Source organism: Mirounga angustirostris, unplaced genomic scaffold, assembly GCF_029215605.1.
Source record: "Mirounga angustirostris isolate CCGP_5_RB_7025 unplaced genomic scaffold, mMirAng1.0.hap1 SCAF_12, whole genome shotgun sequence".
In the NCBI taxonomy this organism is placed as follows: Eukaryota; Metazoa; Chordata; class Mammalia; order Carnivora; family Phocidae; genus Mirounga; species Mirounga angustirostris.
In genome coordinates, this window is record NW_026991720.1 from 100,880,850 (window position 1) to 100,905,390 (window position 24,541).

The 24,541-nt window shown below is 48.0% G+C and overlaps 1 protein-coding gene across 2 annotated transcripts in view; it reads left to right on the forward strand.

Annotated features, from left to right (window-relative positions):
- COBL (cordon-bleu WH2 repeat protein) overlaps window positions 1–24,541 on the forward strand; it is a 279,617-nt gene that overhangs the window by 252,307 nt on the left and 2,769 nt on the right. For both annotated transcript variants that reach the window (XM_064575461.1, XM_064575462.1), the window contains 4 exons: window positions 1,980–2,074; window positions 3,101–4,944; window positions 5,694–5,813; window positions 6,481–6,741. In XM_064575461.1, the coding sequence (XP_064431531.1) occupies window positions 1,980–2,074; window positions 3,101–4,944; window positions 5,694–5,813; window positions 6,481–6,741 (2,320 nt within the window). The remainder of the gene's footprint in view (window positions 1–1,979; window positions 2,075–3,100; window positions 4,945–5,693; window positions 5,814–6,480; window positions 6,742–24,541) is intronic.

The window sequence follows — 24,541 nt, forward strand, 5'->3', positions numbered from 1 at the left end:
TAAAAGATTGCCTATCCTTCAAGCTGTTTTGTACCAAAATGAGCATACTTCTAGACAAAAAGGATAAAATACTCACTGTAGTTCATTCATTTCAACAAATCCCAGTGGTTGGTGGTGGTTGTCTAAATTTCTACCACCCTTGTCCATGGGTGCGTGCTGTTTCTAGATCATCATGTTCCTCCTGTACATATGTCTTGATTTCTTCACATAACATGCTGCCGTAAGTATTGATCTTCTTCTCCACATAGACTCCAAAATCGACTGATTTTAGCGCCCTTTGAAATCAACGTGCAGTGTTGCTGGATATTTTTTAATTCCTCTCATAAATTCGACAAACACTGTTGTGTTTTTGTTTCGCTTGCTATAGGATCATTTCCTTAAGACAAATTACCAAAGGAGACTCGTGAACCAAGGTTCTTACAAAGTTAAAGCAATGTTTTTGTTTCTCAATATGCATTTCCATTCCTCTCCGGTAGCAACAAGTGTGAGGGTCTCAGCTCACCGCATTTCATCAGCTTGCAATGACTTGTTTCTAGTTTAACATTTATAAAACAATAGCATTAGTGGGATTTTTACTTTAAACTGCTTTTTAACTCTCATTAATATCACTCTGTTCTCATAGAGTGATGTGGTTTAGCATGCTTTGAAGTAAAAGCAAGTACTTTGAAGCAGAAGTGCATGCAGAATTTTGTTTAGCTGGGCTTTAAGCATCCCAAATGAAGAGCAAACATTATAAAAGTACCATTTTCAGTTTCGAATACGATTTTATATAGCACTATGCATCTTTTTTCTCTGCCACATATTTTGTTAACTATGTAAATTAAATGTATTTAAACCATCACGGTCCATGAAAGAGAAAAGCACAACTTTAAGAAAATGCATCCAAGCAACAGTAGTAGGAAAGGGAGGCTTTGCTCTGTTTGGTCCTCATTAATTGGCCCACAGGCACACACAACCAGCCCCTTTTGTCCGGCTTGTCAGAGGACATTAGCTGAGACTAATCTGGAAGCCGCTTCCTGGCTCCCAAAAAGACACAGCCACCAAGTAAGAAAGACTCATTTATCAGAACACAAACTCTGCTATGTAAGTGAGGATTGTGGAAAGCATATTTCATGCATCATTATCTGGGCCTGAGTAGCAAGGATGGAAATTGGTCCTCAATTTTAACAATCAGTGGAAAAGACCTTCAGCTTCCACTGAAGCTAGACAATTGCCCTCGACATGTCTCTGTTCTCTACGCAGCGAGAACAGAGACAAGAGCCCTTGCAAAGGCTGCATTGAAATCGTTTTGGCATTAGACGTCCTGTGGACGCTATTGTCCGAGTGACGCAAATAAGGCGAGTTCTGGCTCCCCTCAGCAGGCGGGTTGACATCAGGTGGCGGGGGCCACAGTGTGCCACGGGACACCAGACGTGGCCGGCTCTCCCCCAGGGTTTGGAGCCCATGTGACCTTGGGCGGATCCATTAGTCTCTCGGCACCTGGTTTCCTATCTGTAAACAACGAGAATACTGCCTGCCTTAAAATTGCTTGTAAGGGTTATAACAAGATAATTTGTGCAGAAGCCCTGTGTCTGGAGACTGGCTGTGCAGGCCGCACCTGGAGCAGGACAGGGGCAGCCGTCTCTGGGAGGGGCTTCGTCCAGTCTCGGGGGGACGGTTATCACGGTCCCTGTGGTTGTAGTTGTTGCTGCCGGTCACACGTGCATGTGCATGCATGCACGCGCACACGCATGCACACACGCGCACATGCACGCACACGCATGCACACACGCGCGCATGCACGCACACACACACATGCACGCACATGCATGCACACCCGGACTATGTCCCTGCAACCCCGAGGGCAGCAGGACCCCGTGAGGACAGAACTGCATGAACTCGGCTGTGCGTTGTGCCTTCCTCGGGTACTTCCAGAAGAGAGTAGAGAAATAAAGAATAAGAGAAATGAATGCCCTTCCTTTCTCTCTGGTCTTCCCTAGACCTAAAGCCGCTATAACCTCCAGTGGTGATGAAGACCTGTTTCTCACCGGGCAGTTCCAGAAAACCCTTGAGGAACTGGATGAGGAGCTGGAAGGTGAGCGCAACCCTCCGTCCTGCTACAGTATTAATGTTGTGTGGCGGTAGACTCCGGTGGTGGTCTTTTTCTGGCCATGCTTGGCATGGCTCCCTGAAGGAAAGTTCGGTGGGAGAAACCCAGTTCCGTCTGAAGAAAGCCTGGGTGTGAGGGGCGGGCCGGTGAGCACAGCTTGGGAAACGCTGGGTGACAGAGGCGAACAGGTTCCCTAAGACTTCCACCCCTTTGCTTGCTGATGTTTGGCGTATCTCAAAGGGAAATTCAGTACGCACCGCCTCAGCCGTGAACCCGTTTATGGTGGAGCGCTTGCTGTTGTACGGATAGGTTTTGGGGAGATGATACTCTAAGGCCAAAGCAGATGCAGATGATCTCAGTAGACAACCAAGGAATCTCTCAAACAAAGGCACACGCTGATAGTAATCTAGAAAGTAGGTGTTGGCCATGCCTTCAAACAGAAACCAGAAGGAAACAGACTGCAGAACTGATCCACAGTCTACTCGCCTGTCGGCCTTCAGTCCTCAGATGTACTGGACAGAGTTGAAAAGGCTGAATCGGTCATCCTGTGTCCCTCTGGCTATGACCATGTGAGCGGCTGCATCCCTTAGGGCTAATTCTGAGGTGCCCAGTTAGTCATCTCCCTCTTAAGAAGTTAAGGCGTGAGCACATCACCCCATGTGGTTTGTGGTGCTTCCGAAGAACACAAGTAAGCTGAAGGTCAAAACCCAAAACTCACCTCCGTGTTCCGCGCTGAGACAGCGTTTCCAGGGGGCAAAATGTGGTACCTGAATGCCTTACCTTGAGATATCGCGGCTGTGCAGAGCTTCTCCATCGAGCCATCAGAGTTGAGACTTGGGTCCCAGGCATGTGCAGGTGATGAATTGGAATGGCACTTTAAAATGTATGTAAATAACTTACCCAAAAATAACCTCAGGAAAATCAAAGCCAGGGTGTGATTACACTAAGTAATTGGCTTGGGAATCATGCCAGCGATGCCAATCTGTGACTTGTGTTCATCCTTCTTTGCAGAACTGGAAGAGAGCCCTGAAGACTGCAGCCTGCCAACCGGCTCTGTGAATGGCGTGTCCCCTCACTGCACGCCAGGAGCCACCATCCCCGAGTGTGATGAGGACACAATCCCAGTCACCTTCATCGGAGAGGTTTCAGATGACCCTGTGGATTCGGGGTTGTCTTCCAATCAAAACAACAATGCTGGTCTAGGGGGCATCGTGGGCAGGGAAGCCCCCCCAGCGCCACGTCAGGAGGAGAACAGCCAGCAGCGTGGAAGGAGGGCAGAAGTGCCCAACGCACCCGCTCCTCCCCACGACATCGGGGAAGAACGCAAACCCGCCTCGTCCAACCCCTGTGAGGCTGTGAATCTGAATAAGATGGAGCCCAAGGTGACTGCGGCAGCGTTTCCCCCGCACGGCCCAGATGCAGAGCTGAGTGGCGAGGAGCCTGCCTCTGCTCTCGGTGGGAAGACGCAGGCCAGCAAGACGGCGAGGTCACAGCCAGTGAGGGACAAGGAAGGTGAGGGTGTGAGTAGTGGCTCAGCACCACCATCCTGGTATCAACGGGGCCAAAGCCCAGGGGGGAGTTATGGACTTAAATATGGCCTCACGACGTATAAGATTGTCCCTCCGAAGTCAGAGATGAGGTGTTATGACAGAGGAGTGTCGCTCTCAACAGGTGCCATTAAGATTGATGAGCTAGGGAATCTGGTGAGTCCCCATGCCGACAGGGGCAAGACCATAGCCCTGTCGCCGTCCGCCCTCGACTTGGAAACCCAGCCCATTGGAAAAGTCAAAGAATTCTGGAGGTCCAACTCCCTACAGAAACACTTTGGCCAGCCCACAGAGGGCTTCACCAAGAGGACCCCCACTCCCGCCACACCAGGGAAGCCACAGTCTCAAGAAAACAGACTCCGAACAGAGCCCACCTTCCCAGACCCCAAAGTGACGTCACCCCCACAGCAGTCTGCCCGCCAAGAAGGGGGGGGACATCTGGAGGAGGGCAGAAGCCGGCCACCCACGGCTGCCCCTTGTCACATCAAAGTGCCAGCAGGGAACGCCACGGAAGTCCCATTTCTCAAGCCTCAGAGAAGAACGTCCAGTCAGTATGTGGCCTCTGCCATTGCCAAGCGGATAGGGCCCCAGAAAGCCCACACCGGCCTGGTGAGGAAGCACGGCCATGCCGAGGAGACCCGGGAAGGCGGAGCGCCAGAGCTGGCTGGACAGCCTCCCGCTAGGACAGACGGCACAGCCCCCAGCCCGTACTCAGACACACGCTCCCGTACCTATGGGGGAGCCTCGGCGGTGGGAGCCCAGCCCAGAGCGCAGGTCAGCAGCCCTCCTGGAAAGCTGTCTGCTCCAGACTATCCTGCTGGCGTCCACAGAAGTCCCTATGTGCCGCCCGTCCCAGCTTCCCAGAGGGATCACGTTTCTGTGACGCAGAGCTGGAGCCTCAGTGGAAGGCAAAGCACCAGCAACCCCAGGACCGGCTCAGCATCTGCCCCCACATGCACGCTGGATGGTACAAACCCCCTGCCTGCCCGCTCGGGAGATGATCAGACTCCTGGCAGGACCCTGGTGGACGGCTCCAGGTGGGGCCCCATCCACGCCGAGCCCCCTCAGTCTCCGAGAGGGTCCGGCATGAATAACCATGCCGGACAGGAGCCCCTACAACAGGAGGAAAAGCCCAGTTTGTCGTGCGCAGAGGTACACGAGACCGACGGTACGCCGTCCCCCAGCATCTTTGGGCCAAAGAAGAAATTCCGACCCGTGGTCCAGAGGCCAGCAACAAAAGACACATCGCTGCACAGTGCTCTCATGGAAGCCATCCACTCGGCGGGAGGGAAGGACGGGCTTCGCAAGGTGAGCGGCCGGGTACCTGTCTTTAGGGCGCAGGCTCCCCTTCCACACCCACGCGGGGGAGGGGCAGGGCCGGCGGAACACTGAGCGGGATGCTCGGGGTTAATTTCCACCAGGAGTTTCTTCGTCTCACTGCCTTAGGGGATTTAGAACCACGAAAGAGACAAAAACGGGTTTGGGGTTGTCCCCACTGCCTTTAAGGCCCTGACTCTCCTGGGGAAAGATGTCGACAATCAAGTGTCCACATCTGGGCCCAAGGGAGCGGAGAGGTAGGGGTGGATCATCCCTGACCGGTTCGTGAACGAAGGTGTGAGTCAGGGAAGACTCAGGCCAGGACCACTCCTGCCTGACGTTCCTGCATCTCCGGCAGCTCATACTGTCATTGTTGAGTAGCAATAGGGACAGTTTAGGAACTGCCTCCCTAGCCAGGCACTCAGCACCAACGCTCGGCATTGGGAGCCATCTGCTTCATTTTATAGATGAGGAACTGAGGCAGAGCACTGTCAGGAGAGCAGAAAGCCAGCAGCCATAACCGGGAGCCCGCACACCTGCCCTTTGCTTGTTAGAGGCTCTCAGGTCAATCTGCAATCTTAAGTCGCTACGGTTCCATGCAAAAACATTCTTCCTTCTAACACGGGGCTGTATAATCCATCCTAGAGCCCTCAACTGACAGGTAGTGCTTTTGCTCTGAGGCTGTCCTACTTAGCACTTCTCCTTCCGGGTGACGTGTGTCGACACTGTGAATATTCTAGATTGCAGCAGACACCTCCGAGGGAGGGCCCAGGAAGCCGTCCTACACGGAGACCGCGGGCGAGCGCTCTGCACTGCTGTCCGCCATCCGAGGGCACAGCGGTGCCTGCAGCCTGCGGAAGGTAAGAGAAGGGCCTTCCGTGGCAGGATGGGCGCGCACAGCCACTCCCCGGAGCGCCCCACGTGGGTGCCACAGAAGCCGGGGCAGCCCTCCCGTGTCCTAAGCATCTGCTAGGCCACCCTCAGGGTGGGCAACCCAGGACCGCTGAGGCTGGCGCAGAGGGGCAGCCCTTGCGTGGGAGAGGCCAGGCATCCGGGAGCGGTCCTCCTCCCTTCCTACCTGCCCACCTGGCACGGAGCGTTTCCTGAGTTCTCGGGCACCCAGTGTGGCTGCAGGGCTGTCTCTCCTGGGGGGCAAAGTTGCTGGTCCTCTGGCACTGATCTGGCATGGCCTCGGGAGCCCAGGAGGGCCGGAGCTGAGGGGCAGGACCGCGTCCTCCAGCTTCCAGTCGCAGAATCCGAGGAATCGCGTGATGGGTATTTTACTCCCCGACAACTGGTCAGAGTGGTGTGGATGGCCTCCGGGTCTGTCCTCACCTGCCAAGGCGAGGCAGGAGGTCAGGGAGTTCTCAGAAGGCACCCCGCGCCCCGCCATCCGTCGCCGGTTGGGGAACTCAGGCAGCGAGCTCGCACACCTCCCGGGCTTGCTGCGGGCTAAGTGAGGCCGTGGGCGGGTGGCCCCTCCAGAAGGCCCTCAGGGACCTTGTCATTGAACCATGTCATCTCCAGGTGTCATCCTTCGCCTCCGAGGAGCTGCGGAGCTTCCGGGACGCCGAGCAGTCATCAGAGCCGCCAGGACTCCGTGACCTTGGCCTTCAGCCCCTGCCCGCCCCGCCCCCACCGCCTCCGGCCACCCAGGCTCCCTCCACATCCAGGATGGCGGCCAGGTCCAGCTCAGGCAACCCCGCCCAAGCCAGGCAGGCCCTGATGGACGCCATCCGTTCCGGCACGGGGGCCGCGAGATTGAGAAAGGTGACAGTACGTGACCATGTGAGCGTTCATGTGGGGCCAGCAGGGGGTCAGCAAGGAGCCACACGGCAGGGAGACAGCCGCGGGGAGGGGTGGCTGACAGCCCGCGTCCCTTACCCCAGGGACCAGAGGAGATGGCCCTCAGCGGGTGGGGGGTCGGCCCACAGACTAGCTCCTGGGGATGCAGGGGGTCCCCCCACACGGGTAACCCCTAACTGCATCTCAGCCACCCACTCTGACTGTGGTGCACGGGGCATCTAAGCCGCGTCCTGTAGAGAGCCCATGTCACCCTCGTGGCCCTCAGCCTGGGTTGAGGCTCTCAGCACAATTTCTGTTTGTTTGTTTGTTTTGGCTAGCATTATGTTTGAAGTGATTGAATCTGAAGCCCGTTGGGCAGAGCGCACGCGCCCTGGTTCTGCGGCTCCTACTTGCATGTGGTCTTACGCTGGTCCGCACATTTGTCACCCTCACGTTCCCCAAAGCAGTGGGGTTTGCGCCACGACCACGGTGGGACTCCCAGACTCAAGGACTCTCGGGCCACGTGGGTTCTGGGATCCGTTTCTCCGCCCGTGGATTGATTCTCTGCCCCTGCCCATTTCTGGTGGGTTTGGGGAGTTCTGCTAATGACAGGGAGGCTGGTGACAGGTATTATTTCCCAGGAGACGATCTCCAGATGCTAAGCTCCTGTTTTGACATGGACCTCAAGAGGTCAGTACTCAGATGATCCTCAGTGCATATGGGAAGTGAATGAGGCTCAGACAACCCGAGTGGTTTGGCCTTGGTCCCACAGGACCGGGTGCAGACAGGGCTCAGTTAGGGCACAGAAGGTGCTCGGAAGCAGGTATCCGCTGTGGGAGAGCAGGTGGCCCTCGAGACAGGGCAGAGCTGCTGGTGCTGCTGAGAAGGCAGATGGCTCTCCGGCTGTCCCCCACCCCCCGGGAGCCTGTGGAAGCAGAGGAGCAGGGAGAAGACCCCCTCCCTGCAGACAGCAAGCCCAGGACATGATGGGCAGTCCTCACTCAGGCCCAGAGATGCCCAGCGGTGTTACCCAGTGCACTCACAGCCTGACCCCCCACCGCCTGGCGGCTCCCCTGCTCGCAGGTCACCCCCAGGGCTTGTCCCTGTGTGACAGGGAGGCATTCCCGGCTGTGTGCATGCGTGTGGCCCCCGGGAGGGACCCCAGACATCGGCTGTCAGGCCCAATGGCCCCACTGATCCTGGGGTACGAGTTTGAGGTTCTCAGAGTGAAATCCACCTGACATCTCCGCCCTGATTCAGATTTGGGGGCGGGGTGGGAGGTGAGCCGCGGAGCTGCGATTTTCAAGTGTTTGCCAAATGACTTCACCTTCAGATCGGAACTAATTAGCTATGTCAGCCGCGCCTCTACTCTATTTCAGGTAATGCTGAACATACTTGTTTTATGACCACAGACCATACCTGTTTCTTACATATGCCAGTGCATTGACGGATTTCTGGATCTTTCCAGAAGAGCTGTTACCCTGTCCAAGGAGCCTGGGCCCCGAGAGGTGAAAAGCTTGCCTGAGGTTGCACAGCTAGGAGGTGGCAGACCACAGCAAGCCTGACCCTCACGCTCGTGCCTTCTGGAAAGAAAGAAAAAGAACAAGTTTGAGAGTTGTGTGGAGGGGCAAGAAGTTGTGCCGCGAGAAAGGAGGTGGGGATGGGGACAGTGAGGAGAGGAGGACCAGGACCAGAAGGGGCCAGGTGGGCGTTGGGGTGGCACAGCTGGGACCGCGAGCATCTGGACCGAAGCTCAGGAGCAGGGTTGCTGCAGGTTCCGGCCAGGGGTCGAGGCCAGGCTGTTCTCGCTCACGATCCCTGCTTTCTTTCTGCTGCTTCGAATGGCATTCAGAAGCCTTCATGTTGATTGTTTCTTGGATGAGTAGAAGTGTTGTGACCGCCTTATCCATCCTGGGAAGGTCTGTGCAATACGTGCTTATATGGCACGGCTGAGACTTTGATGGCCTGAACAGTTTACAAGACGCCCTTGGGCGAAAGTGACCAGGACGAGTGTGACACGGGGGACCATGTCCCTTTGCTCTCTATCACCGCTCTACCCAACTGCGCTGCCGTGTGCGTGGATGACCTCAGGGCTGAACGTACAGGACTAGGTCACTGCTCCACTCAGTGACCCCGGGACCCCTTCACCCCCTTGTACTCTGCCTCTCAGAATCACATAAGACTGGCTGATGGAGATGGGACCTTGAAGGACAGGCAGGCACTGGATGGTCCACGTGCCCGCCTATGTATTTTTCTCACAAGCCAGGTTAGATGGCGCTTCTCTGCTCAGCAGGGACCATGAGGATCTCCGTTGGCTTTGCCACAAATGTGCTCTGGGGTATATGTTATGGCAGGTGAATCTCAGATCATTTGTGCTTTGCTTCTTATTGCTTCTTCTGCTTCCTTTTACCTTCTGGGCTGTTAGAGTCATAGAACCTTGAGGAAGATGTGATAACTGCAGGGCTCTGGGGTCCACACAGAGTGGGCTGAGCTCCCTGGGCATGCAGCATGTGCAGATTCTCCTTCACCAGCTCCTGGGTGTTCAGTGAGGGCTCCAGGTCGGGTGTGGCTGGGAGGACTTCGTGGACCCGAGGGATGTTACTGGCCTTCCCAGGGTTGGTGTGAGGGGCTCCCATGCATAAGTCTACTGGCTCCCCTCCTCCAGTTGTCAGTCCAACCTCCTCCTAACTGGGGTGCTCAGGCATTCTGGGAGGATTCTCAGAGAGGCAGGACGTTTGGGGCTAAAACTCAGATGATCGCCTCCCCACCACCTGTAGCATACAAGATTTGCTTTGGCAGGGATGCTACTTATGGTAAAATACCAAAGGGTCGGTTTGACACATAAGGAACAATCACCGTAAAAATGAGTGGCATTGGGGTGTGGACCTGGCTCAGTCAGTTCAGCGTCTGACTCTTGATCTCTGCTCAGGTCTTGATCGCAGGGTCCTGAGTTCAAGCCCTGTGCAGGTCTCCATGCTGGGCATGGAGTCTATTAAAAAAAAAAAAAATGCCTGGCATTTTTCAAGGCAATTAAAAGTACATTTGCCTTCACAGTGTGATGGCAAATTATCGTAATGAGATAATTTCTCTGCCTCTGTGTTTGTGGTGGTCAGAGAAATTTCCAGCTCCAGATCAGAGCATTTGCAGTCCCACTCTGTCTGCGGGTCCTTCTTCAGGAGTGCACCTGCTCTGCCTGAGTGCAGGGCTCAGATGGACGGCCCAGCACCCACTTCCTTCCCCAACTCCATCCCACACTCATAGTAATGGGGAGCCTGTCTGCATCTGACAGCCCTCACTGGTCTGTTTTAAATGCATTCTTTCGGGAGCCTGGAATGAACTCCAAGCACCCTCTGCATCTGTGCTTATATTTAAAACACTCACAAATCCAACCATCCACTCTGCAAGCATTTCCTGAGAAACCCCCAGGGTCCAGGGCCCATGGTCCTGCTCATGACAGAAGAGTGAACGAGGCAGTGTCTGCACCCTTGTGGGCTCTCAGCCGGAAAGAGGGTGTGGAGTCGGTTGTTGACCGTGGGATCTTCTCGCCAGGTTAGGGACGTGATGAAGGCCTCAGAGACACTTCCTTGTGTGCCCTGGCTCTCCTCCAGGCCCAGACAGTCCTAGCCCTGTCACCTTCCTGGGTGTGAAGGCTGTGGCTTCCATCCCACAGACAGGCTAGTGGGGCGCAGATGTCGTGACTTACCCTGGGCCTGAACTGGGTGGGTGCTGCTGAGCCCGGCTCCGTGTGGGCACATTCTTCCAGTGCAGGAATGGACTGATGCCGACCACGTGCATGTCATGACGCTTGGCCTTGACCGTGGACCCCATGAGACATGATCAGACAGGTGACGCTGTCACCGTAAATGCCCAGGAGGCCCCCACGCCAGAACAGAAACCAACAGTGGCAGCATACCTCTTTCCTCCAGGCCAAAAGGTGTCTTCCCTGGAGGGTCAGAGAAGCCACGTTCCCATGGCCGGGAACAGTGACTTGTGTCAGAACAGGAAACCCAGCGTGAGCCAGAACTCCATCACACGCCAGGTTTGGGCTGCTCGTTCTGTGAACCTGAACAAGGTTTTGGTTAGAGTGGACTATTTCAGAGGTGCAGACGGGTCAGTCCCGGCTGCGCTGACCCTTGGCGTGTGATCCTTCTGCCCCGTTCGGATCTACCAGGTGACCGTTTCTTTCTGCAGGGGGCACACAGCGAAGCCTGTCCTGAGAAGCCACCAGAGCAGTGACCCTCAGGGCCCTCACAAACCCTGCCCCCTGTTTTACCAGCTACCCCCACTCATCCCACACGTGCATGCGTGAAGCACGAACCCTCGGAAAGTCCCCCTCAGTTCACGGGCTGGACTGGCTTCCCCTCTCACAGCTCCTGCCAGCTCCCTTAGTATCAAATCACAGCTCTAACTTCTGGAATAATCAGTGCCACATGCTTGGTGCTTGCCCCTCCTACCTGACTATACCCCAGTGCTGTGCCCTGTTCCTGGCACGATAGTGGGCACTCAGTACCAGTTACTCAGATGAGGGACAGAGAAAACAAACGCACCCTTTGCCTACCATGTTTGCCGGCTCCCACCTAGGAACCCAGTGCATCCCTCATCCGTGAGCCCATCACTCGTCTACTCCATCATCACTAGAACATCTTGCCAAGAATCCACTTCAAGCTGGGAAAAAACCACCATCTTTTCCTTTGGGAATTTAGAGGAGTTCTGTGCATCCCGAGTCTCCCCTCACTGGTCCCTTTCCCAGTCCGCAGAGTTGGCCAACAGCTCATCAACTCCCCAGAGCTAATCTGTCCCCTCGGAGACGGGAGCTCACCAGCAAGTTCTGCAGCTCTGATGATTCCTTTCCTCCCCCTGGACACCATTTGCCTGTCACCACTGTCCCTTTCATCTCTTTCCATAGAGACATCATTCTCCTTGGCAGGCGAGGAAACAAAATGAAACTTGGATATTTTTACAGCTTTCTGGGTTGGCCTCAAACTCTAAGCTTTGTCCTTTCGTTGATTTTCTTCTTGTCCAACCAAAACAAAAGAGGATCTTTCAGGAAGCAAAACTATCCCTTGCCTCAGCCCAGATAGCAGTCACTTACTGATGTGGCTTAAATTTGGGTCGACGCTAGTGGCCATCAATATGGTTTATGCTACGTTTGTGGTTATCTGAACCACCAGGCTCCCTGTTGTGAATTGTGATCTGAGCCAGATCGTTTTAATGCTGTCCTCGTGCAATTTCCATTTTTATACGACACTGAGGAGTTTTTCCTTTGCCCTTCTAAATAGTGTTTTAATTTGCTGAAAACGTTTCAAATCTGGATTCAACCGTTGTATTGATATTGGCGGTGGTGAGCATGCCTTCCAGGTCTCCAACCCAGCCGTCAGTTCAACACTCACCAGCCCAGGGCTCCGGCTCTCTGACACTCAGGTTTCTGGCCTGCCAGGAGAGCAGGGGAGGGCCAGCCCCTCCCTCCCGGCTTCACCGTCCTGCCCTAGAACTGCCCCACCAGCCCACAGCCCCACGTACCCTTTGCACCCTGAGAAATTGACCTTAGTAGCATGGAACCACTCTCCAAAGGTGGCTTCTCCCAGTGTGCCTGGCTTCAGGTGACAGAGGCACGCCGAGCCATCTCCTGCCCCACCCCAAAACCTGCATTTGGTTATCATCCTAACTCGTCCACGGGAAAGCTCAATGGTGGGGATGGGGGTGAGTGAAGCACGTGTCAGACCCCAAGACTCGCCCAGACCGCATGCAGAGTCAGACTCCAGAGCGTGCACTCTGAACTCCGCACACGATCTTAGTGTCTATTTTTTTAAAGTTTTGGCAAATGATATCTTTATTAGGTGTCATTATTTTTTCCATTGTTTTTTAGAGAGAGAGGGAGAATGCATGCAAGCAAGGGGGAGGGACAAAGGAGAGGGAGAGAGAATCTCAAGCAGACTCCCTGCTGGGCACAGAGCCCGACACGGGGCTCGATCTCACCACCCTGAGATCATGACCTGAGCCAAAACCAAGAGTCAGACGCTTAGCCAGCTGAGCCACCCAGGCACCTCTAGTTTTTCTACTTTTATTGATATATAATTAATAGACGGCATTGTATAAGTTTGGGACATAGAGCAGCATGACTTGACAATGAAATAATAACAGCAGTAAGTTAACATTCATCATCTCATGGAGACACAAAAAGAAAAAGGTGTTTTTCCCTTGTAATGAGAACTTTTAGGATTTGCTCTCTAAAAAGCTTCCCTCCATGACTTACAGCGGTGTGAGCTGTAGGCATCATGCTGTGCATTACATGCCTGGTATTTCTGTATCTTATAACTAGAAGTTTGTATTGTTTGACCACCTTCATCCAGTTTCCCCTCCCTCCACCCCCTGATTCTCATAACCACAGCTCTGATCTCTTCTTCTATGCATTGGATTTTTTTTAAGATTACACATATAAGTGAGATCATACAGTATTTATCTTTGTCTGACTGACTTCACTTAGCATATCTATCCACCCATCTACCCCCTACCCACCCACACGGTTTTATTTTTTATGGATTCTAAGTAAATTAAAAACACCAGTACACCTCGCTCATAAATAATTTAGTGTGCATATTATGAGATGCTCATACGTTTTATGATTGTTTTTGAGATAAAATGTTTGTACAGTGAAATGCACACACCTTAAGGGCACTATCTGATGAGTACAAAACCCATTTCTACTGTCTTCACCCCCACTGAGTTTGAGTTTGTTTTTTTTTATATTTTATTGTTATGTTAATCACCATACATTACATCATTAATTTTTGATGTAGTGTTCCATGATTCATTGTTTGTGCGTAACACCCAATGCTCCATGCAGAACGCGCCCTCCTCAATACCCACCACCAGGCTAACCCATCCTCCCACCCCCCTCCCCTCTAGAACCCTCAGTTTGTTTTTCAGAGTCCATCGTCTCTCATGGTTCGTCTACCCCTCCGATTTCCCCCACTTCATTCTTCCCCTCCTGCTACCTTCTACTTCTTTTTTTTTTCTTAACATATATTGCATTATTTGTTTCAGAGGTACAGATCTGAGATTCAACAGTCTTGCACAGTTCACAGCGCTTACCAGAGCACATACCCTCCCCAGTGTCTATCACCCAGCCACCCAATCCCTCCCACCCCTCACCACTCCAGCAACCCTCAGTTTGTTTCCTGAGATTAAGAAATCCTCATATCAGTGATACATGTCTTTCTCTGACTTATTTCGCTCAGCATAACACCCTCGAGTTCTATCCACGTCGTTGCAAATGGCAAGATCTCATTCCTTTTGATGGCTGCATAATATTCCATTGTAAATATACACCACTTCTTCTTTATCCATTCATCTGTTGATGGACATCTTGGCTCTTTCCACAGTTTGGCTATTGTGGACATTGCTGCTATAAACATCAGGCAGCACGTACCGCTTCGGATCCCTACATTTGTATCTTTGGGGTAAATACCCAGTAGTACAATTGCTGGATCATATGGTAGCTCTATTTCCAACTTTTTGAGGAACCTCCACACTGTTTTCCAGAGTGGCTGCACCAGCTTGCATTCCCACCAACAGCTTAGGAGGGTTCCCCTTTCTCCGCATTCCTGCCAACATCTGTCATTTCCTGACTTGTTAATTTTAGCCATTCTCACTGGTGTGAGGTGGTATCTCATTGAGGTTTTGATTTGGATTTCCCTGATGTGGAGGGATGTTGAGCACTTTTTCATGTGTCTGTTGGCCATTTGGATGTCTTCTTTGGAAAAATGCCTGTTCATGTCTTCTGCCCATTTCTTGATTGGATTCTTTGTTCTTTGGGTGTTGAGTTTGATGAGTTCTTTATAGATTTTGGATACTAGACCTTTATCTGATATGTCATTTGCAAATATCTTCTCCCATTCTGTCGGTTGTCTTTTGGTTTTGTTGACTGTTTCTTTTGCTGTGCAAAAGCTTTTTATCTTGATGAAATCCCAATAGTCCATTTTTGTCCTTACTTCCCTTGCATTTGGTGATGTTTCTAGGAAGAAGTTGCCACAGCAGAGGTCGAAGAGGTTGCTGCCTGTATTCTCCTTTAGGATGTTGATGGACTCCTGTCTCACATTTAGGTCTTTCAACCATTTGAGTCTATTTTTGTGTGTGGTGTAAGGAAATGGTCCAGTTTCATTCTTCTGCATGTGGCTATCCAATTTTCCCAACACCATTTGTTGAAGACACTGTCTTTGTTCCATTGCACATTCTTTCCTGCTTTGTCGAAGATTAGTTGACCATAGAGTTGAGGGTCCATTTCTGGGCTCTCTGTTCTGTTCCATTGACCCATGTGTCTGTTTTTGTGCCAGTACCATGCTGTCTTGATGATGACAGCTTTGTAATAGAGCTGGAAGTCCGGAATTGTGATGCCGCCGGCTTTGCTTTTCTTTTTCAACATTGCTCTGGCTATGCGGGGTCTTTTCTGGTTCCATACAAATTTTAGGATTATTTGTTCCATTTCTTTGAAAAAAGTGGATGGTATTTTGATGGGGATTGCATTGAATGTGTAGATTGCTCTAGGTAGCCTTGACATCTTCACAATATTTGTTCTTCCAATCCATGAGCATGGAACGTTTTTCCATTTCTTTGTGCCTTCCTCAATTTCTTTCATGAGTATTTTATAGTTTTCTGAGTACAGATCCTTTGCCTCTTTGGTTAGATTTATGCCTAGGTATCTTATGGTTTTGGGTGCAATTGTAAATGGGGATCGACTCCTTACTTTCTCTTTCTTCTGTCTTGTTGTTGGTGTATAGGAATGCCACTGACTTCTGTGCATTGATTTTATATCCTGCCACTTGACTGAATTCCTGTATGAGTTCTAGCAGTTTTGGGGTGGAGTCTTTTGGGTTTTCCACATAAAGTATCATATCATCTGCAAAGAGTGAGAGTTTGACTTCTTTGCCAATTTGGATGCCTTTGATTTCTTTTTGTTGTCTGATTGCTGTGGCTAGGACTTCCAATACTATGTTGAATAGCAGTGGCGATAGTGGACAACCCTGCCGCGTTCCTGACCTTAGGGGGAAAGCTCTCAGTTTTTCCCCATTGAGAATGATATTCGCTGTAGGTTTTTCATAGATGGCTTTTATGATATTGAGGTATGTACCCTCGATCCCTATACTCTGAAGAGTTTTGATCAAGAAAGGATGCTGTACTTTGTCAAAAGCTTTTTCTGCATCTATTGAGAGGATCATATGATTCTTGTTCTTTCTTTTGTTAATGTATTGTATCACATTGATTAATTTGCGGATGTTGAACCAACGTTGCAGCCCAGGGATAAATCCCACTTGGTCGTGGTGAATAATCCTTTTAATGTACTGTTGGATCCTATTGGCTAGTATTTTGGTGAGAATTTTTGCATCCATGTTCATCAGGGATATTGGTCTGTAATTCTCCTTTTTGATGGGGTCTTTGTCTGGTTTTGGGATCAAGGTAATGCTGCCTCATAAAATGAGTTTGGAAGTTTTCCTTCCATTTCTATTTTTTGGAACAGTTTCAGAAGAATAGGTATTAATTCTTCTTGAAATGTTTGGTAGAATTCCCCTGGGAAGCTATCTGGCCCTGGGCTTTTGTTTGTTGGGAGATTTTTGATGACTGCTTCAATTTCCTTAGTGGTTATAGGTCTGTTCAGGTTTTCTATTTCATCCTGGTTCAGTTTTGGTAGTTGATACATCTCTAGGAATGCCTCCATTTCTTCCAGATTATCTAATTTGCTGGCATAGAGTTGCTCATAATATGTTCTTATAATTGTTTGTATTTCTTTGGTGTTGGTTGTGATCTCTCCTCTTTCATTCATGATTTTGTTGATTTGGGTCCTTTCTCTTCTCTTTTTGATAAGTCTGGCCAGGGGTTTATCAATCTTGTTAATTCTTTCAAAGAACCAGCTCCTAGTTTCGTTGATCTGTTCTACTGTTCTTTTAGTTTCTATTTCATTGATTTCTGCTCTGATCTTTATGATTTCTCTTCTCCTGCTGGGTTTAGGCTTTATTTGCTGTTCTTTCTCCAGCTCCTTTAGGTGGAGGGTTAGCTTGTGTACTTGAGACCTTTCTTGTTTCTTGAGAAAGGCTTGTATTGCTATATACTTTCCTCTTAGGACTGCCTTTGCTGTATCCCAAAGATTTTGAATAGTTGTGTTTTCATTTTCATTGGTTTCCATGTATTTTTTTAATTCTTCTTTAATTTCCTGGTTGACCCATTCATTCTTCAGTAGGATGCTCTTTAGCCTCCATGTATTTGAGTTCTTTCCAACTTTCCTCTTGTGATTGAGTTCTAGTTTCAAAGCATTGTGGTCTGAAAATAGGCAGGGAATGATCACAATCTTTTGGTACCGATTGAGACCTGATTTATGACCTAGGATGTGATCTATTCTGGAGAATGTTCCATGGGCACTAGAGAAGAATGTGTATTCCGTTGCTTTGGGGTGGAATGTTCTGAATATGTCTGTGAAGTCCATTTGGTCCAGTGTGTCATTTAAAGTCTCTATTTCCTTGTTGATCTTTTGCTTAGACGATCTTTCCATTTCAGTGAGGGGAGTGTTAAAGTCCCCCACTATTATTGTATTGTTGTCGATGTGTTTCTTTGCTTTTGTTATTAATTGCCTTATATAATTGGCTGCTCCCATGTTAGGGGCATAGATATTTACAATTGTTAGATCTTCTTGTTGGATAGATCCTTTAAGTAGGATATAATGTCCTTCCTCATCTCTTATTACAGTCTTTGGTTTAAAATCTAATTTGTCTGATATAAAGATTGCCACCCCAGCTTTCTTTTGGTGTCCATTAGCATGGTAAATGGTTTTCCACCCCCTCACTTTCAATCTGGGGGTGTCTTTGGGTATAAATGAGTCTCTTGCAGACAGCATATCGATGAGTCTTGTTTTTTAATCCAGTCTGATAGCCTGTGTCTTTTGATTGGGGCATTTAGCCCATTTACATTCAGGGTAACTATTGAAAGATAGGAATTTAGTGCCATTGTATTGCCTGTAAGGTGACTGTTACTGTATATTGTCTGTGTTCCTTTCTGGTCTATGTTGCTTTTAGGCTCTCTCTTTGCTTAGAGGACCCCTTTCAAGATTTCCTGTAGGGCTGGTTTCGTGTTTGCAAATTCCTTTAGTTTTTGTTTGTCCTGGAAGCTTTTTATCTCTCCTTCAATTTTCAATGACAGCCTAGCTGGATAGAGTATTCTTGGCTGCCTATTTTTCTCATGTAGTGCTCTGAATATATCCTGCCAGTCCTTTCTGGCCTGCCAGGTCTCTGTGGATAGGTCTGTTGCCAATCTAATGTTTCTACCCTTGTAGGTTACATATCTCTTCTCCCGAGCTGCTTTCAGGATTTTCTTTGTCTCTGAGACTCATAAGTTTTACTATTAGATGTCGGGGTGTTGACCTATGTTTATTGATTTTGAGAGGGGTTCTCTGTGCTTCCTGGATTTTCATGCCTGTTTCCTTCCCCAAATTAGGGAAGTTCTCTGTTTTAATTTGCCCCATTATACCTTCTGCCCCCCTCTCTCTTTCTTCTTCTTCTGGGATCCCAATTATTCTAATGTTGTTTCATCTTATGGTATCGCTTATCTCTCGAATTCTGCCCTCGTGATCCAGTAGTTGTTTATCTCTCTTTTTCTCAGCTTCTTTATTTTCCATCATTTCATCTTCTATATTACTGATTCTCTCTTCTGCCTCATTTAATCTAGCACTTAGCGCCCCCATTTTTGATTGCACCTCATTAATGGCCTTTTGATTTCTACTTGGTTGGATTTTAGTTCTTTTACTTCTCCAGAAAGGGTTTCTCTAATAACTTCCATATTTTTTTCAAGCCCAGCTAGTATCTTTAAAGTGATGATTCTGAACTCTAGATCTGACATCGTACTAATGTCTGTATTGAGTAGGTCCCTGGCAGTCGGTACTACCTCTTGTTCTTTTTGTTGAGGTGATTTTTTCCGTCTTGTCATTTTGTGCAGAGGAGAATAGATTAATGAGAGAACAAAATGCTAGCAGAGTAACAACATCCCCAGAAAATATACTCTAAACAAATCAGAAAAGACCTGAAGCAGTGGGAAAAGAAAGGGAAAGAGAGAAAAAAGAGAAAGAAAAAAAAGAAAAGAAGATAAAGATAAAAACAAAAACAAACAAAACAACAACAACAACAACAAAAAACAGAATGTGATCAAATATGATCAGGCTGGTATATAGATCAGTGCCACACACTAGATTTGGGGTGTATTTTTGTCTTTTAGAAGAAAGTGCCTCCCAAAATTTTAAAGAAAGAAAAACTTATATATGTACAAAAATAAGGGTTGATATGATGAAGGGATGGAATATGACTTTAAAGATGGAAATTATAAAACATTTTATAAAAGGAATTGATAAGAAGTTGTTTGAAAAAAGAAAGAAGAGGATTTTTTAAAAAAAAGGGGGGAGAGGATGTGATCAGGCAGGGGAATAGAAAACACCATATACTAGAGATTTAGGGTATATTTTAATCTGTTAGAAGAAACTATCTCAAAATTTTAAAGAGAAAACAACATATATATAAGCCAAAAATACGGGTAACTACTATGAAGGGACAGAATATGACTCTAAAAATGAAAAATAAAAATGTTTTTTTTTTTAAATGGATTGATAAGATGTTGGTTGAAAAAGGGAAAAAGAAAAATTCTAAAAAAAAAAAAAAGACAGTTAAAAAAAAATTAACTTTGAAAGACTAAAGAATCATGGTAAAAAAGCCATGAATTCTATGTGCAGTATTCCCCTAGTGCTGGAGTTCTGCCGTTCTCATTGATCGGTAAACTTGGTCTTGGCTGGCTGTTCTCGCTGATCTTCTGGGGAGGGGCCTGTTGCCGTGGTTTCCAAATGTCTTTGCCGGAGGCGGAATAGCCCCGCCCTTGCCCCCTCCCGGCTAAGTCATCTGCTCGGGTTTGCTCTCCGGGGCTTTTGTTCCCTGCGAGCTTTCCGTGCAGCTTTGGAGGCGGAGAGTGAAAATGGCGGCCTCCCAATCTCCGCCCCGGAGGAGCCAAGAACTCAGGGCCCCGCTCCTCAGTGAGCCCCCAGAGAAAAGCCGTCAGTCACTCCCGGCTCCCCAGTCTCCGGCCGCACTCCGTGCTCGCCCGGCCTGTGACCGTGCGCCTCTATCTCTGGCACCCGACCCCACGTGCAGTCTCCAAACCCAGCAGATCCCTGTGGTGCGCTCCGTGCGGCTCCTCCCAGAGAAGGAAGGGGCGTCTCCCCGGATCTGCCGCTTGTTGGGTCCCTGCTGGAGGAGCAGGGGCCCGACTGGGCCGCGGATCATGGTCAATGGCCACCCCGAGCTGAGAGCCCGCGCCTGGGCTCCGCCTCTGCAGCCGGCTTCCCTGCTCCGTTACCTGGGAGCTCTGCCACACTCAGGCACCCCCGGTCTTTCTGTGACCCCGAGCGTCCTGGGACCACACTGTCCTGGAGGGTTCCACCCCCCTCTTAGCCACCAGAGTGACGTCCCTCGGCGGAGCAGACTTCTAAAAGTTCCGAATTTGTGCTCCCCGGCTATATCACTTGCCAGAAGCAGCCGATGGAGGCCCCTCACCCACCGTCTATCCTCCCGAATATCGCCTCGGATTCACTTCTCCACACGTCCTACCTTCCAGAAAGTGGTCGCTTTTCTGATGAGAGTTGTTGCTATTCTTTTCTTCAATCTCCTGTTGAGTTTGTAGGTGTTCAGAATGGTTTGATCCCTATCCAGCTGAATTCCTGGGACCAGTCGAAGTCCAGGTCTCCTACTCCTCCGCCATCTTGCTCCATCCCCTTAGTTTGGTTTTGGACGAGTATTGGGGAAGAATAAAACTGAAATAGTTACTTTAAATTCCCGGTTCTCAGGAGATGTGTGTTTATATATGCATATGTGCACATATTTGGGAGTGATTTATGGCAGCTTGCTTTTTCTAGCCCAAAGGAGGAGTATCACTGGCATGGCTGCATGTGGGCTGGTTAGAGAAGGGAAAGATTGGGACAAGCCTGGAGAGGGGACAAAATAGAAGACACAGGGCTAGCCCAGAGCAGAGGACATGGACCAGTCTATACCTCTGGCAGAGCAATAGGAAAAGGAGTAAAACAAAGCTTTTCAAATATGTTCACCTCTCACCTGTTTGAATCTCTGGGAATGCCTGCTAATGGCCAAGATGAAGTTTCAGGGACTGGAATTGCCATCCCACCTGAGATAACCATCCCACCTCAGACAAAATGTAAGAAACAATGTTTTTTTTGAAGTCACTAGACAGCAGGCAACAAGGAACAGGACCCCTGAAAGATAGGAAACTTCCCGGCCATCATACAAGCAGAGGAAATCAGTGGCCAGCAGACTCCCTGAGTTGGGGAGCAGAGCTGAAAGTCTGGGGTCACTGAGGAGGCTAAGGTGTGCAGCACAGAGTCCTGAACAGCAGATTACAGCATGGAGAGAGAATTCTGGAGGCCTGCAGAGGGTCCTCCTCTGGAATAGTCAGTGCAGTGCTGGTGGGCACATGCATGTGAGGCTGGGACAGAGCCACATGGTAGTGTAAGAAGGAACAGCACCTGGAGCTCACACAGCCAGACTGGGAGACTCTGTGTGGCTCTCACACTGCACAGCACATCTTCACATCAACGCCCGAAACCATCAAAGTGTTTCCACATAACTGCCTCCCAGAACAAAGCTCAAGAATATTTGTAGGAATGCAAAAATATCCATCACCCAATGAGGCAAAATTGACAGTATCCAGCATCCAATCAAATATTACCATTGCCACAAAGAGGCAGAAGGATATGAAACACTATATGCTGAAAATGAATCGAAAACCTCTCTAAAATAGACACAGATGTTAAAGTTGGCAGATGAGGATATGGAAACAGTTAATATAATTATATTTAAAGAATCCAAATATTACAGTGTATGTTCTGTGACCACAACAGGATTAAATTAGAAATTAATAACAAAATGATCTCTGGAAAATCCCAAATACTTGAAAACTAAATAATACAACTCTTAATCACCCATGGGTCAAAGAAAAAAAACTCAAAAGGGGAATTGCAAACTATTTTGGACCAAATGTAAATTTAAACACAATATACAGTGTGTTTGCTGCTATAAAATCAGTACTTGGGGGAGAACCATGTAGCACCACATCTCCATAAAGAAGAAAGACTACATAGGGCGCCTGGGTGGCTCAGTCGTTGAGCATCTGCCTTCAGCTCAGGTCATGATCCCAGGGTTCTGGGATGGAGCCCCGCATCGGGCTCCCTGCTCAGCGGGAAGCCTGCTTCTCCCTCTCCCACTCCCCCTGCTTGTGTTCCCCCTTTCGCTATACCTCTCTCTGTCAAATAAATAAATAAAATCTTAAAAAAAAAGAAGAAGAAAGACCACAGATGAATGTCCTCACTTCCACTTTAAGAAACTAGAAAAAGAAGAGTAAAAATTAAACCTGGAGTGAGCAGAAGAAAATAAATCATAAAGGTCAGAGCAGAAATCAGTGAAATAAAAAAGAAAAAAGAATAAAGCAAAATCAATTAAACCAACGCTTACTCTTTCATAAGACCAATAAAGGTGATCAACCTCTAGCCAGACTTATCAGGAAAAAGAAAGAAGACAATTTATCAGGATCCAGAAAGAGGGACGTAATATCACTACAGATTCTACAGATAGTAAAAGGATAATAAGGCAACATTATGAACAACTTTATGCAATAGATGAAATCTTTGAAAGACCCAAACTATCAAAGCTCACTCAAAAGGAAATAGATAACCCAAGTAGCCCTGTATCTATTAAAGAAATTTAATTACAAGTGAGAAATCTTCCCCCACCCGTACACACCCAAAAAAACAAAGCACTGCCACTCATTCCCGGTGACTTCACTGGTGAGTTCTATCAAACATACAACATTCACCAAGCAGCACATCCAAATTTTCTAGAAATTTTGTTCAGAATTTCCTGAGGCGGAGCGATGACTCCCCAACTCGTTCTACAAAGATAATATTACCTTGATACCAAAACCAGATAAAGATACCAGAAGGAAAGAAAATTATAGAGCAATAGTCCTCACGAATATAGATGAAAAAAAAAAAAAAAACAAAAAAACAAAACACCTAAATTGAAATTTAGCAAATCAAATCCAACTATATGTAAAAAGAGTAACATCATGTTCAAGTGGGGTTTAGCTCAACAATGCAAGGTTGGTTTGATATTTGAGAAAAAAGTCCTCATATTAACAAACTAAAAAAGAGAAAAACCCTGATAATCTCAATAGATACATTAAAAGAATTTGGCAATTCAATATCCATTTCTGATAAAAACTTCTGTAAAGTAGGAAAAGAAAAAACTGATAAAAGGCATCAATGGAAAACCCACAGCCAACATCTTAGATAATGATGGAAGAGCAAATACTTTCCCCTAGAATCAGAAACAAAGCAAGAATGTCTGCATTCTATTCAGCATTGTACTGGAGGTGCTAACCATTGTAAGTAGGCAAGGGAGGGAGGGAAGGAAGGAAGGTAGGAAGGAAGGAAGAGGGGAAGGAATGCATCTCTATTGCGAAGAAAAGAATAAAGCTCTTTTTACAAACCATGTGATGGTCTAGGTTAGAAAACCCAATGGGAACTATAGATAGATTCTAAGTTTTTTAAGTAAGTCTGACAATGTTATAGGATACAGCAGCATTACAAATACAGCTGTATTTCTAAGTATTAGTAGTGAACAATCAGAAATTGGATTTTTTAAAATAATAATTTTCAAGAACATCACAAATATTAATACTTAGGGATGAATTTGACCAAAGATGTACACACCACAAAGCATTGCTGAGAGAATTTCAAGAAACCTAAATAAATAGGTGGATAGCTCCTATTTTGAAAACTCAGTATGGCTATGCTCCCCAGATTGAACTGTAAATTCAGTGTAACCCCAGTCAATATCCCAGTAGGCTTTTTGTAGAAATTGACAGGCTGTGTCTAAAATTGCAATAATAATGCAAAGACCTAGAAAAAGATTCAAGTCGGTGGACTACTACTTCTTCAATTCAATACTTATAATAATGCCAGAGTAATTGAGACAGTCTGGTAACTGACATCAAATAGGTCAATGGAAGAGAATAGAGAGCCCACAAATAGACCCATGTATTTAGAGCACTGATTTTTGACAAAGGTATAGAGGCAATTCAGTGGAGAAAGGACAGTTTGTTTTTGTTTTTGTTTTTGTTTTTGTTTTTCAAAAATGGCATTGCAGGGCGCCTGGGTGGCTCAGTTGGTTAAGCGACTGCCTTCGGCTCAGGTCATGATCCTGGAGTCCCGGGATCGAGTCCCGCATCGGGCTCCCTGCTCAGCGGGGAGTGTGCTTCTCCCTCTGACCCTCCTCCCTCTCATGCTCTCTGTCTCTCATTCTCTCTGTCTCAAATAAATAAATAAAATCTTGAAAAAAAAAATGGCATTGCAACCATTGGATATTCCTATGCATGATAATTAACTTTGATCCATACATCGCATAAGGTAATGTAACTCAAAATTAATTATATATCTAAATCTGAAACTGAAAACTATAACATTTCTAGATGAAAACATAGGAGAAAATCTTTGTGACCTTGGCTTAGGCAAAAATGTCTTGGATTTGAAACCAAAAGCACAATCCATAAAAAGGGCAAACATAAATTGGATTTCATCAAAGTTAAAACCTTCTGCCCTTCACAAGAGCATACCATTAAGAGAATGAAAATACAAGCCTCATACTATGACTACGTATTGGCAAGGCATTTATTTGATAAAGGACATATATTTAGAATTCATAAAGAAAATGTA